We start from the raw sequence: 16,043 nt of genomic DNA, 5'->3' as shown, positions 1-16,043 counted from the left end.
TTAGCAAAATGTGAATGCAAATTATGGGGATGTGTAAGAGGAAATTATTGTTAGAAAATTATAATTAGCATGGATTGATAAAAGGCAATCTTTTATTTATTTTATTCACTGAATGTAGGCCCTTCTGTTTATTACTTATAATTTTTAATCAACTATTCAGCACTATTATAGACGCGTCATCACGTTTTAGTTATGAAACTCTATTGTAAATTTTTAAAATTTAAAGTACTGGAAAAAAAATGCGTGAATGGATAAAGTGAAATATTGTAGGTAAAACACGGATATTTTAAATACTGCCTATTATTTATACTGTTTACTAATTATTATTCTATCTTTCGGTTTGAGGACAAGCTAGGGGTTTTATAGGAGAGGCGTAGCGAGGGGAGGGCATATGTCCCCGGGTGCCGACCTTAGGGGGCGCCAAAGTGGGTTGGAAAAAATTTGCGAGGGGGGGGTGGGTGGAAATCGAAAGTTTTAGGGCAGGGGGGGGGGGGAAGGGGTGCAAATCAAAAGTTTGAGGGGGGTGCAAAACACCGGAAAGGGCGCGATTTGGCGCTACGGGCTAGACTGTGAGCAATATGCCTGTATGATTGCATTTAAATTGTGTTTATGTTATGAGTGTTGTGTTTGTTTTTTAGTTTTTTTTTTTTTTTTTTTTTTTTTGCGTTCGTTTGTGTTGTGTTTAGTTTTGTTCTGTTCCCAAGTTCGTACATTTAAAAAAGATTTACCGTGGCGGAGCACGGGATGCAGCTAGTATTATAATATCTAAGCCGGATTCAAATGTCCATAGTCAATTTCACAATTAGGTTCAAATGTCCTTTTTTAAAGACTTAATTAAATTCCAGTTTCTATCAATTTTGGTTTGAGTTATTGTACGTATGTTGTAATGTCCTTTTTTTTCAACTGCTTGTTTTGTAATGTCTAAGGTCGAAGTATTCATGTTGTTAGGTGTAAGATCCAAATATTCATGTTGTAGTGTCTTAGATTTGCATGTCCAATTTGTAACATCTTAAATAGAAATGTCCATGTTGTAACGTCTGTGGTCAAAATGTCCATGTTTAAACCAATTGTCTATATTGTAACCAAATGACCATGTTGCATCAAAATGTCCCTTTCCTAACGTTACATATACATAATAATATGTCCATGGTGTAACCAATCGTCCATATTGTAACCAAATGTCCATACCCTACCTCGTAATTCCAAATGTCAATGTTGTAACCAAATGCCCATAGCCTACCCCGTAATTCCAAATGTCCATGTTGTAACCAAATGCCCATAGCCTACCCCGTAATTCCAAATGTCCATGCTGTAACCAAATGTCCATATTGTAACCAAATGTCCATACCCTACCTCGTAATTCCAAATGTCCATGCCCTACCTCTTAATTCCAAATGCCCATACCCTACCTCTTAATTCCAAATGTCCATGCCCTACCTCTTAATTCCAAATGTCCATGTTGTAACCAAATGTCCATATTGTAACCAAATGTCCATACCCTACCTCTTAATTCCAAATGTCCATGCCCTACCTCTTAATTCCAAATGTCCATGCCCTACCTCTTAATCCCAAATGCCCATGTTGTAACCAAATGTCCATATTGTAACCAAATGTCCATACCCTACCTCTTAATTCCAAATGTCCATGCCCTACCTCTTAATTCCAAATGTCCATGCCCTACCTCTTAATTACAAATGTCCCTGCCCTACTTCTTAATTCCAAATCTCCCTGCCCTACCTCTTAATTCCAAATGTCCCTGCCATAACGCCATATTTGTCTTCCCCTCCCCAGGAGCTGGAGCTGAAGAGAGGAGACGGGAGAAAGGGGAGGCTAAGCAGCGAGGAGTTTATCTCCCTGTTTAAAGAAATCTCTACCCGGCCAGAGATTTATTTCCTCCTTGTCAGGTAAGTCATCGATCTGCCTATGATTTACTCTGCCAATTTCTGAACTGATCGCCTTTAGCGGCCTGAAATCTGCCTCAACGTGAGGTGTTAGCTAGACTGGCATTCAGCATTACACTCGCTAGACTGACATACAACACCACACTTGCTAGACAAGCATACAACACCACATTCGCTAGACTGGCATACAACATCACACTTGATAGACTGACATACACACTCGCTAGACTGACATACACCACCACACTCGCTAGACCGACATACAACACCATTCTTGCTAGGCTGACATACAGCACCACACTCGCTAGACTAACATACAACACCATACTTGCTAGACTGGCATACATCACCATACTCATCAAGAAGAGAAATCGCCAAAGTCTGTTGTGTTGTAGTTTTGTCTTGAATGGACAAAGGTTATGGTAGCAAAATTAAACAGAAAAGCAAAATGAAATCGGAGTTATCGGCTTATATGGTGCACAACACGTAATACTTAATTGTGTTGGAGGAAATCCCGTCCAATACTACAAATTAAGAAGGGAAAAAGAATAAGAGTCGAATAATATTTATACATTATTTTAAAGAATAACACGATATTCTTTCCCTGCGATGAAATGTGTAGACCCCACGCTCAGCATTTCTGTCGACAGCTAAGATAACGTTTGCCAAAAATCTATGGGATGTCATGTTTCAGATTTGTTAGATCCAACGGCAGCGAATTTTTCAAAAGATTTTTTTTTTAAATTTCTTTTCGTTATGTACAAGTGTTAGCGCATCCCTTCAGTTCATCCAAACGATACGCCTTACATAACGCTATGAAACAAATGAACTCAAACTATGGTAGGGTTGGTTTGACCCACTGTGATCAAAACCCCGACCTACTTGCAGCCCGCCCGTGATGAAGTCTCTCCCCAAAACCCCGGCCCTGATGAAGTCGCTCCCCCCCCCCCCAAAAAAAAAATCCCGGCCTACTTGCAGTCCGCCCCTGATGAAGCCCCCCCCCCCACCAAACCCCGGCCCTGATGAAGTCGCCCCCCCCCCCCCCAAAACCCCGGCCTACTTGCAGCCCGCCCTGATGAAGTCCCTCCCCTGATGAAGTCCCCCCCCCTCAAACCCCGACCTACTTGCAGCCCGCCCCTGATGAAGTCCCCCCCCCCAAAACCCCGGCCCTGATGAAGTCGCCCCCCCCCCCCAAAACCCCGGCCTACTTGCAGCCCGCCCTGATGAAGTCCCTCCCCTGATGAAGTCCCCCCCCCCTCAAACCCCGACCTACTTGCAGCCCGCCCCTGATGAAGTCCCCCCCCCCAAAACCCCGGCCCTGATGAAGTCGCCCCCCCCCCAAAACCCCGGCCTACTTGCAGCCCGCCTTGATGAAGTCCCTCCCCTGATGAAGTCCCCCCCCCCCCCTCAAACCCCGACCTACTTGCAGCCCGCCCGTGATGAAGTCCCCCCCCCAAACCCCGACCTACTTGCAGCCCGCCCCCGATGAAGTCCCCCCCCCCCGAAACCACGGCCTACTTGAAGCCCGCCCGCGATGAAGTCCCTCCCTAAAACTCCGCCCCTAATGAAGTCCCTCCCCCCCCCCCACCAAACCCCGACCTACCTGCAGCCCGCCCCTGATGAAGTCCCCCCCCCCCGAACCCCGACCTACCTGCAGCCCGCCCCCGATGAAGTCCCTCCCCAAAACTCCGCCCCTAATGAAGTCCCTCCCCCCCACCAAACCCCGACCTACCTGCAGCCCGCCCCTGATGAAGTCCCTCCCCCCCCCAAACCCCGACCTACCTGCAGCCCGCCCCTGATGAAGTCCCTCCCCAAAACTCCGCCCCTAATGAAGTCCCTCCCCCCCCCCCTCAAACCCCGGCCTACTTGCAGCCCGCCCCTGATGAAGTCCCACCCCAAAACTCCGCCCCTGATGAAGTCCCTCCCCCCCCCCCCCCCACCAAACCCCGGCCTACTTGCAGCCCGCCCCTGATGAAGTCCCACCCCAAAACTCCGCCCCTGATGAAGTCCCTCCCCCCCCCACCAAACCCCGGCCTACTTGCAGCCCGCCCCTGATGAAGTCCCACCCCAAAACTCCGCCCCTGATGAAGTCCCTCCCCCCCCCCACCAAACCCCGGCCTACTTGCAGCCCGCCCCCGATGAAGTCCCTCCCCAGAATCCCAGACACAAATAATGTGCCCTGACATTCCCTTTGAGCTCCGGTATTTATTTGCAATTACAACTGACCAGCGAGCTTCAGTGGTCATCTCCGACTTCCGGATCTCTTTGCCGTCCGGTACCACGTCCGCGCCCAATTAGGAGATTATTATAAATAGCGGGAGAGGCAATCGGATGGTGCGTTTCCGGAAACGGCTTTTTTTTTTCCTTTGCCGTAAGGTTTTATTATAAGATCTATTTATAGCTGTATATCAAAGAACCACTACGCATATTTTAAAGAAGTAAAGGTCTAGACTTTGATGAAGTGTTCTACTGTATACGATCTAGTTTTGCTGCTAGTTAAAGACTCTTTGCGTATATTTTAAAGTAGAAGTATTGATATTTTAATGAAGTATTGCACAAAAATCGACAATTTTTCGAACTACATAGCAATAAGACCACTACACATTTTTAAAGAAGAAAAGGTCTGGCTTCAATACATAACACTAGACGTATATTTCGATCTATTTTCTAGCTAGATAACGTGAAACAACTTAGATTTTTAAAGTAAAAAATCTCTAGATTCTGACGACGTATATCACTGCAGTGTATTTTGTATGATGTTTACATGCCAGTATTCAAACCGTTTCTTTTTGCTTCATCTCTTCATTACATACCCCCACCCCCAACCCCTCTGTTGATGTCGGAACAAGACAATTTTTTTTTACCGCTGTCAAATGAATCGACGATGTAAAACGTCTCAGATGACAAAACGAAATCCTGCACAGACTCCCCCTTAATGCAGAAATCAAACAGCCTAAAAGCCAAATAAAAGCCTTCTGTTATGTTGTCAGTGTGTGATACATTGTAGCGTTCATGTCACTGTCTGTTTTAGACATTAGCTGTCTGCCCTTTATAAAGTGTTTCGTGTATATATATATATATATATATATATATATATATATATATATATATATATATATATATATATATATATATATATAAAGAGAGAGACAGGGAGAGAGACAGGGAGAAAGACAGACAGACAGACAGACAGACAGACAGACAGACAGTTAGATAGATAGATAGATAGATAGATAGATAGATAGATAGATAGATAGATAGATAGATAGATAGATAGATAGATAGATAGATAGATAGATAGATAGATAGATAGATAGATAGATAGATAGATAGATAGATAGATAGATAGATAGATAGATAGATAGATAGATAGATAGATAGATAGATAGATAGATAGATAGATAGATAGATAGATAGATAGATAGATAGATAGATAGATAGATAGATAGATAGACAGACAGATAGACAGACAGACAGACAGACAGACAGACAGACAGACAGACGGACGGACTGACACAGACAGACAGAAAGAGACATAGATAGAGATACAGATAGAGATATAGAAACACACACTTCTACATTTCAGATATGCAAGCAATGCTGACTTTATGTCAACGGATGATTTGTTACTATTTTTAGAAGCGGAGCAAGGGGTGAGTAGCTGTGTTCCTGTTGGTTAGACGTACCTTTAACGAGCTTTCAACCCAGAACCTAACATGTACCTACCGCTAACCCTTACATTAACGCTAGCCCGAGCTCTTCCAGTATCAACATAAACCTTACAACTACATAGATGGTGATACAACTAGTTGTACAACTAACTCCTGCGATACATTCAGCAACCTCTCCCATACTCTCTTGTTGTATACTCATGCCGTATCTGCGTGGACCCCTTGCCCTTCCAGTTGTTACACACGACATCCTTGTTTCATATCGGTCCCACTTAAAGATCTCCAAACTACCCCCCTTCTACACTTCTTCCATCCGGCTTTATCTATTCTATAATCCCCCCCCCAACCCCCCTTCTCTTTCCTGTCATTTCAATGTCGCCTCAGGACCGATAACCTCGTACGAAAATGTTACAAAATAGACACGCGAAAATTCAGTCTTGAAAATTATTTTTAACTCTCCCCTACTACCCCACACCTTGGACCCCCTCCCTCCTCCACCCCACACCCTGGACCCCCGCCCCCCTCATGTATATGTTTAAAACAAGACATGGGGGTTGGAGGGAGGGGGGGGGCTCAGAAGGCCAATCTGTCAAGCTGCATGATTAGCATCTGATGATCGGGGAAAACTTTCCCAACGGCAAGACATCTGAGTTTATTTTTCTTTTATATATGTATGTAAAGATGTTTGTCGTGTTAGGAAGAGTGCATACGCGGTTAGGAAAAAAAAAATAAACATGCATAACAAATCACGTGCTAAATTGTCAGACCGCCACCTAAATCAGGAAAAAAAGGACGATTTAAATATTTGGATAAATTTTCCTTTTCTGGTTTTTAGTTTGTACATAATAAAATTGTATTTTTTTAAATGGGATATATTTGGAGATGGTTTAAATTAATTTACTACCAAACGAATGGTTTAAATATTTTATTTGACATATCTTTTATCTTTACTGTATATCTTGTGGATTTCACGAAACATATTGAAGTATAAAAGCCCCAATGTTGATCGCGATAAATTGTATCATTGTTTGCGATCAATTATATCACTGTGTTCGCGAAAGCTGTATCATTCTAATCGCGATAATTTGTATCATTCTGTGTGTGATAAGTTGTATCACTGTGTTCGCGAAAGTTGTATCATTCTGATCGCGATAAATTGTACCATTGTTTGCGATAACTTGTATCATTCTAATCGCGATAACTTGTATCATTCTAATCGCGATAAGTTGTATCATTCTAATCGCGATAAGTTGTATCATTCTGTTCGCGATATTTTGTATAATTATGTTCGCATATTATTATTAGCATACGGATGTCCTGAGTCCTACTACATTGTTTCTGCTATTGTCCTACAACCTTTATATTGTATCATATAGCTGTCCTGATGTCCTAAATGACGTGTATTGGCCACGTTCTAATCCCCGTCGTATTGTAACATGTTCCATTCATCTAATGTTCTTTGTTGTCTTTGTGCTACATTAGAATAACTTAAGAACCCCTGGTGTGTTTGCGATGCAAATTTACTCCGCCATTATGTTTTTAGCTTGATCAAAACCCGCTTTGTTTATTAACGTTTGTGTGATATTTAAAATGCATGATTGATGTTAGGAATGTTTGATGTGTAGGATTTTCTGAATGTATCGTCGTAAAACGCAAAAGCTGATTAGAATTAACTCTCTGTATCCTCTAATCTCCGAGAGTCGGTTTCCTCTAAAGAGAATCTCTCTACGTCGATTATAGCCGGGTGTATAAAGAGAAACTGTATGCCAGTTAAGTCACAGACGGTGTAGCTTGTTACTGAGAGTGTTATACATTGTTTGTTGTGTCGTATAGTGTATTTACGGCAGGCTGTTCTGGTGATACTAACATATTTGAGGAAAGTCTCAAGTCAAAACTTCAAGTGTAAAGTCTACAGTGCCGTCAGCACTGTCTGGTCTTGCCTACTGTCAGCTTTTTCCTACAGCACTGTCAGTTCTTGCCTACAGCACTTTGAGGTCTTTCCTCTAGCACTGTCAGGTCTTGCCTATAGCACTCTCAGGTCTTTCCTATAGCACTGTCAGGTCTTGCCTATAGCACTCTCAGGTCTTGCCTATAGCACTCTCAGGTCTTGCCTATAGCACTGTCAGGTCTTGCCTATAGCACTCTCAGGTCTTGCCTATAGCACTCTCAGGTCTTGCCTATAGCACTGTCAGGTCTTGCCTATAGCACTCTCAGGTCTTGCCTATAGCACTGTCAGGTCTTGCCTATAGCACTCTCAGGTCTTGCCTATAGCACTGTCAGGTCTTGCCTACTGTCAGCTATTGCCTACAGCCCTGTCAGGTATTTCCTATAGCACTGGCATGTATTGCCTACTGTCAGGTATTTCCTACTGTCAGGTATTGCCTACTGTCAGGTATTTCCTACTGTCAGGTATTTCCTACTGTCAGGTATTGCCTACTGTCAGGTATTTCCTACTGTCACGTATTGCCTACTGTCAGGTATTTCCTACTGTCAGGTATTGCCTACTGTCAGGTATTTCCTACTGTCAGGTATTGCCTACTGTCAGATATTTCCTACTCTCATGTATTGCCTACTGTCAGGTATTTCCTACTGTCAGGTATTTCCTACTGTCAGGTATTGCCTACTGTCAGGTATTTCCTACTGTCAGGTATTTCCTACTGTCAGGTATTGCCTACTGTCAGGTATTTCCTACTGTCAGGTATTTCCTACTCTCATGTATTGCCTACTGTCAGGTATTTCCTACTCTCATGTATTGCCTACTGTCAGGTATTTCCTACTGTCAGGTATTTCCTACTGTCAGGTATTGCCTACTGTCAGGTATTGCCTACTGTCAGGTATTTCCTACTGTCACGTATTGCCTACTGTCAGGTATTTCCTACTGTCAGGTATTGCCTACTGTCAGGTATTTCCTACTGTCAGGTATTGCCTACTGTCAGGTATTTCCTACTCTCATGTATTGCCTACTGTCAGGTATTTCCTACTGTCAGGTATTTCCTGCTGTCAGGTATTGCCTACTGTCAGGTATTTCCTACTGTCAGGTATTGCCTACTGTCAGGTATTTCCTACTGTCAGGTATTTCCTACTCTCATGTATTGCCTACTGTCAGGTATTTCCTACTCTCATGTATTGCCTACTGTCAGGTATTTCCTACTGTCAGGTATTTCCTACTGTCAGATATTTCCTACTGTCAGGTATTGCCTACTGTCAGGTATTTCCTACTGTCAGGTATTTCCTACTGTCAGGTATTTCCTACTGTCAGGTATTTCTTACTGTCATGTATTGCCTACTGTCAGGTATTTCCTACTGTCAGGTATTTCCTACTGTCAGGTATTTCCTACTGTCAGGTATTTCCTACTCTCATGTATTGCCTACTGTCAGGTATTTCCTACTGTCAGGTATTTCCTACTCTCATGTATTGCCTACTGTCAGGTATTTCCTACTGTCAGGTATTTCCTACTGTCAGGTATTTCCTACTTTCAGGTCTTGCCTAATGTCAGCTGCCTACTGTCAGGTCTTGCCTACTGTCAGGTATTTCCTACTGTCAGGTATTTCCTACTGTCAGGTATTTCCTACTCTCATGTATTGCCTACTGTCAGGTATTTCCTACTGTCAGGTATTTCCTACTGTCAGATATTTCCTACTGTCAGGTATTGCCTACTGTCAGGTATTTCCTACTGTCAGGTATTTCCTACTGTCAGGTATTGCCTACTGTCAGGTATTTCCTACTGTCATGTATTGCCTACTGTCAGGTATTTCCTACTGTCAGGTATTTCCTACTCTCATGTATTGCCTACTGTCAGGTATTTCCTGCTGTCAGGTATTTCCTACTGTCAGGTATTGCCTACTGTCAGGTATTTCCTACTGTCAGGTATTGCCTACTGTCAGGTATTTCCTACTGTCAGGTATTTCCTACTGTCAGGTATTGCCTACTGTCAGGTATTGCCTACTGTCAGGTATTTCCTACTGTCAGGTATTTCCTACTGTCAGGTATTTCCTACTGTCAGGTCTTGCCTACTGTCAGGTATTTCCTACTGTCAGGTCTTGCCTACTGTCAGGTCTTGCCTAATGTCAGCTGCCTACTGTCAGGTCTTGCCTACTGTCAGGTATTTCCTACTGTCAGGTATTGCCTAATGTCAGGTCTTGCCTAATGTCAGCTGCCTACTGTCAGGTCTTGCCTACTGTCAGGTATTTCCTACTGTCAGGTATTGCCTACTATCAGGTCTTGCCTAATGTCAGCTGCCTACTGTCAGGTCTTGCCTACTGTCAGGTATTTCCTACTGTCAGGTCTTGCCTACTGTCAGGTATTTCCTACTGTCAGGTATTGCCTACTGTCAGGTATTGCCTACTGTCAGGTCTTGCCTACTGTCTGGTCTTGCCTAATGTCAGCTGCCTACTGTCAGGTCTTGCCTACTGTCAGGTCTTGCCTACTGTCAGGTCTTGCCTACTGTCAGGTCTTGCCTACTGTCAGGTATTTCCTACTGTCAGGTATTTCCTACTGTCAGGTATTTCCTACTGTCAGGTCTTGCCTAATGTCAGCTGCCTACTGTCAGGCCTTGCCTAATGTCAGCTGCCTACTGTCAGGTCTTGCCTAATGTCAGCTGCCTACTGTCAGGTCTTGCCTACTGTCAGGCCTTGCCTAATGTCAGCTGCCTACTGTCAGGTCTTGCCTAATGTCAGCTGCCTACTGTCAGGTCTTGCCTACTGTCAGGTCTTGCCTACTGTCAGGCCTTGCCTAATGTCAGCTGCCTACTGTCAGGTCTTGCCTAATGTCAGCTTGCCTACTGTCAGGTCTTGCCCATGACACTATCAGATCTCTCCTACTGCCACATTACTGCTGTACTTGAAGTACCGTATGGGTCTGGCCAGTGAGATAACGAGGTGAGTGACCGGCCATTGTGTGCTCAGGTGTATTTAGTCCCGGGGTAAACCGATTATGTTCCTGCATCCCCCGGGAGTATTAACCAGTACAGAAATAGACCTCCACCCCACCCTCTCCCCTCTGTGATGCCTGTGTCTGTGTAAGCGTATTACAGGCAACAGGCAGCTTATACGAGAATACTTTGATGCAGCCGCTTTGCTTCCGGGATTCGGGTACTATTTTTGTCTGTGACATCTTAGATAATAAAATGTTTACAGAAATAAGTTTTTGTGTCGCAAGCCTATCTTTCATAGACCATGTCACGATTGTAAGTAATCTTCAACAGGTGATCACCAATAAGTATGTATGGGAGAAAGAGAGAGGGAGGGACAGTAGATCTCCCGAAAACTTGATTTTAGTGTTTGTTGTACAATTTTCTAATTAATGTTTTATGTCCTTTTAATGTCAATAGAAACCAATGTTTTGACATTTCCCCTATGTTCGCTAAATGGCACCAAAAACTAATATTTTGACCTATCCCCTATGTTCGCCAAATGGCAATAGAAACCAATGTTTTGGCCTTTCCCCTATGTACGCAAGATGGCACCAGGAACAAATGTCCTGACGTGTCTCCTATGTTCACTATACGACCGTACCCTCTCCTCCAAGCAAATCTCCCCAGCTAAAGCGGCACATTCCCATTTCACATCTCTAAAAAATCCGCGGGGATGAGCGAGATTTGGCGAGGGTTGATAGACCGCTGGCACTGTAGATTGATCCGCCACAGAGATCAGCCGCTTCTAGAAATGATCGCTCGGGAACGATGGAACTTCGAGCCGAATGGAAACATTCTTCTAAAGAAAGAAAGAAAAAATGAGTTTTTCTCTGAAACTGTCGATGCTAATGTCAACCAGTAATGATATTCCATTGGTTCAGCTGGCGTTGTTCATTTCCGATTTGGTGGGGTTGATCGTTTCACTGCTTGGATTAGAACCCCGGACGTCTGGGTCTGGTAGCTTTAGCTGGAGCCGCAATAGACCAGTTCATCAGCAATATTCCTGTGATTTTAGCATCATCTTCCACCCCCCCCCCCGTTTATCTGACACAAGACAAGCTGGGCAGCTGAAGTAGAGTTCAATTATTTCAATGTTTCAACATACGAGGGGATAGTATGATCAGCATTTTACGTTAGGTACCCATCTAAGCTGGGCGGACTCAGGGGCGTCCCACAGATTCGAGCCTCGGATTCGAACTCAAGACTTTCGGGTTAGCACTCGTAAGCTCTACAATGCAGCCGCGACGCCACCCCCCCCCCCCCTCCCATTCCAAAATTCATTCTTGAAAGTTAAATTAACCTCACTAAGAATATACCAACATGAAAATGTTCTTGTTCAGAATGTCTTAGAACACATATGTAAACAAAATGATCTAGCATTTAGAACAGATTGTAAACACAAGGCTTAACCAAATGTAATAGCCTCTAAACCAATGTAATAGCCTCTAAACCAATGTAATAGCCTCCATCTCAAATGTGCTTGCAAATGTAATAGCCTCCATCTCAAATGTGCTTGCAAATGTAATAGCCTCCATCCCAAATGTGCGTGCAAATGTAATAGCCTCCATCCCAAATGTGCTTGCAAATGTAATAGCCTCCATCTCAAATGTGCTTGCAAATGTAATAGCCTCCATCCCAAATGTGCTTGCAAATGTAATAGCCTCTAAACCAAATGTGCTTGCACATGTAATAGCCTCCATCTCAAATGTGCTTGCAAATGTAATAGCCTCCATCTCAAATGTGCTTGCAAATGTAATAGCCTCCATCCCAAATGTGCTTGCAAATGTAATAGCCTCTAAACCAAATGTGCTTGCACATGTAATAGCCTCCATCTCAAATGTGCTTGCAAATGTAATAGCCTCCATCCCAAATGTGCTTGCAAATGTAATAGGCTCCATCTCAAATGTGCTTGCAAATGTAATAGCCTCCATCTCAAATGTGCTTGCAAATGTAATAGCCTCCATCCCAAATGTGCTTGCAAATGTAATAGGCTCCATCTCAAATGTGCTTGCAAATGTAATAGCCTCCATCTCAAATGTGCTTGCAAATGTAATAGCCTCCATCCCAAATGTGCTTGCAAATGTAATAGCCTCTAAACCAAATGTGCTTGCACATGTAATAGCCTCCATCTCAAATGTGCTTGCAAATGTAATAGCCTCCATCCCAAATGTGCTTGCAAATGTAATAGGCTCCATCTCAAATGTGCTTGCAAATGTAATAGCCTCCATCTCAAATGTGCTTGCAAATGTAATAGCCTCTAAACCAAATGTGCTTGCAAATGTAATAGCCTCTAAACCAAATGTGCTTGCAAATGTAATAGCCTCCATCCCAAATGTGCTTGCAAATGTAATAGCCTCTAAACCAAATGTAATTGCAAATGTAATAGGCTCCATCTCAAATGTGCTTGCAAATGTAATAGCCTCCATCCCAAATGTGCTTGCAAATGTAATAGCCTCTAATCAAAATGTAATTGCAAAGGTATTACCTTCAAACCAAACGTGCTTGCAAATGTAATACATCTAAACCAAATGTACTTGCAAATCTAATAGCTTCTAAACCAAAAATCCTTGCAAATGTAAACGCCTCTAATCAAAATGTTCTTGCCCATTAATTTTCGTTTAAAATGTTCTAGAAATACAATCTTGTTTAACCGACTTTAACGAATCATTCAAGTAAAACGGTTTCTGTTACGAAACCTGTTATTGATTTTCTTAGCATCAGTTTTAGATATTAAAAAATCTTCGGAAATACGACCTCTTAACGCTTAATTGAAAAAAAAAATATTCCATTTTGATCTTAATCTACTGTAGCAATATCCACAAAGCTGATCTTTTTTTTAAAGCCGTTCACTCATCTTTTTCCGGGAAGAAAAATTAAATCTGCATTTAAAAAACAACACAACTGCTCATTACGTAGCGTCTACTCTGGCCCATATTTCCAGGTCATCGTGACCGGGTTTCAAGTTGACCGGTGGGACGGTCCCATTAAGTCTTGTTATTGCTTTCTTCAGAAGTGTCTGCCTATGGTAAATCCCGCTGTGGGGAATAACAATGACCTAGAGAAAATGGCGTGTTTTTTTCTCTTCAAGAACCTATAAAAATATGCAGTCTTGTTTTCGTTATGTGAAAACTGTGTAGAGATTTGTAGTGAAGATTTTAAAGTACTAATTAAAAAAAAAAAAAAAAAAAAAAAAGTGCATTTGGATCAATGGAATGTAAAAGTTGTCCTTTCATTAGCCTGTCTTCGTTAATTAACTCTTTACAACATGCTAATCAGATTAGAATTTTATTTTTAGAGTCAGTGAGATGGTTGGGTGTGGGAGGGAGGAGGGGAGATAAAAATTGTTACCGGCATCTTTTTGTTTAGTTAGTTCAAGGGGAGGCAACAGTCTGAAGTAAACAAATATCTTGTACATCAGTAGTGTTTTAAAAAATGTGTGAATCTAATAGTTGAAATTGTGAAAATTGAGGAAAAAAATACTCTTCTTTGTAGGTCTACTTTTGTATCTAAATTACTTTTATAGAGTTTTGATTTATATTAAAACAAGTAAGCAATACAATGACAAATGATATACTGTTAAAGGTATATACCCGTTTTTCCCATTTCGCGTTAAATCAAATTAGTCCCTATTGTTGATCATAGACCAGACGGAAACACTTTTAAAATTTAAATTAAAAAAAAAATAATAATAATAATTTAAAATTTAAATACCTAAAAGCCCAAGTACGCTAACCGAGGTTAGCAGACACAGCTATGAATTGCTGACTTCTCCCTCCCTCTCAAATATCCCCCCACACATACACACCGCCTACATTCACACGGACCGCCCACACACATAACGGCCTCACACACACACAACGGCCAAACACACTCCGCCCACATTCACACACACAAGCCCACACAACGGCCAAACACTCATCCCCCATATTTACACACACCGCCCACACACTTAACGACCACACACACACAACGGCCAACACACATCGCCCTCCACCACACACACAACGGCCAAACACACACCGCCCCCCCCCCCCACACACACACAACGGCCAAACACACCGCCCCCCCCCCCCACACACACAACGGCCAAACACACACCGCCCACACACACCGCCCACACACACACACCGCCCACACACACACACCGCCCACACACACAAACATTCCACACCCACATACATCCACACATCACCTGCAATACCCTTGTCTGTAGACATTTCATGACGTCAACTCCGGGCTGCGATTCACACGATTGTCATCACCGTGCCCTTTGAACTTCAATACAATTTTAAAGATAAAGCTGACGTTTGAACGTAAAGGTGGGGGGTGGGTGGGGGGGGGGTGAGAGGTTGGTGTGTCGACCATTCCGCCCCCCCCCCCCCCTTCTTCCCACACACACAGAGTGTGATTTTAGCGAGTTGTGTGAAGAATAAATACACTAAATTGCCTGTCCTCAACTTGACTCAGCAGACGGTCGGTGGGTGCTCAATTGACTAAAGTAGGGCCTCGTCACTTGAGTTGTCTTCTCCCGTAGACGGGTGAGTGCTTCATCATGTGGTACTGGGTACTGTCTTCATGTGAGTGCTTCCTCATCTAGCACTGGGTACTGTCCTCATCTAGCACTGGGTACTGTCTTCATGTGGCACTGGGTACTGTCTTTATGTGGCACTGGGTACTGTCTTCATGTGGCACTGGGTACTGTCTTCATGTGGCACTGGGTACTGTCCTCGCGTGGTACTGGGTACTGTCTTCATGTGGCACTGGGTACTGTCTTCATGTGGCACTGGGTACTGTCTTCATGTGGCACTGGGTACTGTCTTCATGTGGCACTGGGTACTGTCTTCATGTGGCACTGGGTAATGTCCTAATCTAGCACTGGGTACTGTCTTCATGTGGCACTGGGTACTGTCTTCATGTGGCACTGGGTACTGTCTTCATGTGGCACTGGGTAATGTCCTAATCTAGCACTGGGTACTGTCCTCGCGTGGTACTGGGTACTGTCTTCATGTGGCACTGGGTACTGTCTTCATGTGGCACTGGGTACTGTCTTCATGTGGCACTGGGTAATGTCCTAATCTAGCACTGGGTACTGTCTTCATGTGGCACTGGGTACTGTCTTCATGTGGCACTGGGTACTGTCTTCATGTGGCACTGGGTACTGTCTTTATGTGGCACTGGGTACTGTCTTTATGTGGCACTGGGTACTGTCTTCATGTGGTACTGGGTACTGTCTTCATGTGGCACTGGGTACTGTCTTCATGTGGCACTGGGTACTGTCTTCATGTGGCACTGGGTACTGTCTTCATGTGGTACTGGGTACTGTCCTCGCGTGGTACTGGGTACTGTCTTCATGTGGCACTGGGTACTGTCCTCATGTGGCACTGGGTACTGTCTTCATCTAGCACTGCGTACTGTCTTCATGTGGCACTGGGTACTGTCTTCATGTGGCACTGGGTACTGTCCTCATATGGCACTGGGTACTGTCTTCATGTGGCACTGGGTACTGTCCTCATGTGGCACTGGGTACTGTCTTCATGTGGCACTGGGTACTGTCTTCA

The 16,043-nt window shown here is 43.6% G+C and overlaps 1 protein-coding gene across 1 annotated transcript in view; it reads left to right on the top strand.

Moving 5' to 3' along the window:
• The window catches only part of LOC131928797 (inactive phospholipase C-like protein 2), a 98,883-nt gene that overhangs the window by 47,138 nt on the left and 35,702 nt on the right, over window positions 1-16,043 (top strand). Inside the window, exons 5-6 of the mRNA XM_059284925.1 lie at window positions 1,792-1,904; window positions 5,488-5,554. Coding sequence (XP_059140908.1) covers window positions 1,792-1,904; window positions 5,488-5,554 — 180 coding nt within the window. The remainder of the gene's footprint in view (window positions 1-1,791; window positions 1,905-5,487; window positions 5,555-16,043) is intronic.

The sequence above is a fragment of the Physella acuta genome, unplaced genomic scaffold (assembly GCF_028476545.2).
Source record: "Physella acuta isolate Inbredline_101_S28 unplaced genomic scaffold, ASM2847654v3 ptg001550l, whole genome shotgun sequence".
Taxonomy (NCBI): Eukaryota; Metazoa; Mollusca; class Gastropoda; family Physidae; genus Physella; species Physella acuta.
This window is presented reverse-complemented; position numbering and strand designations above follow the sequence as displayed.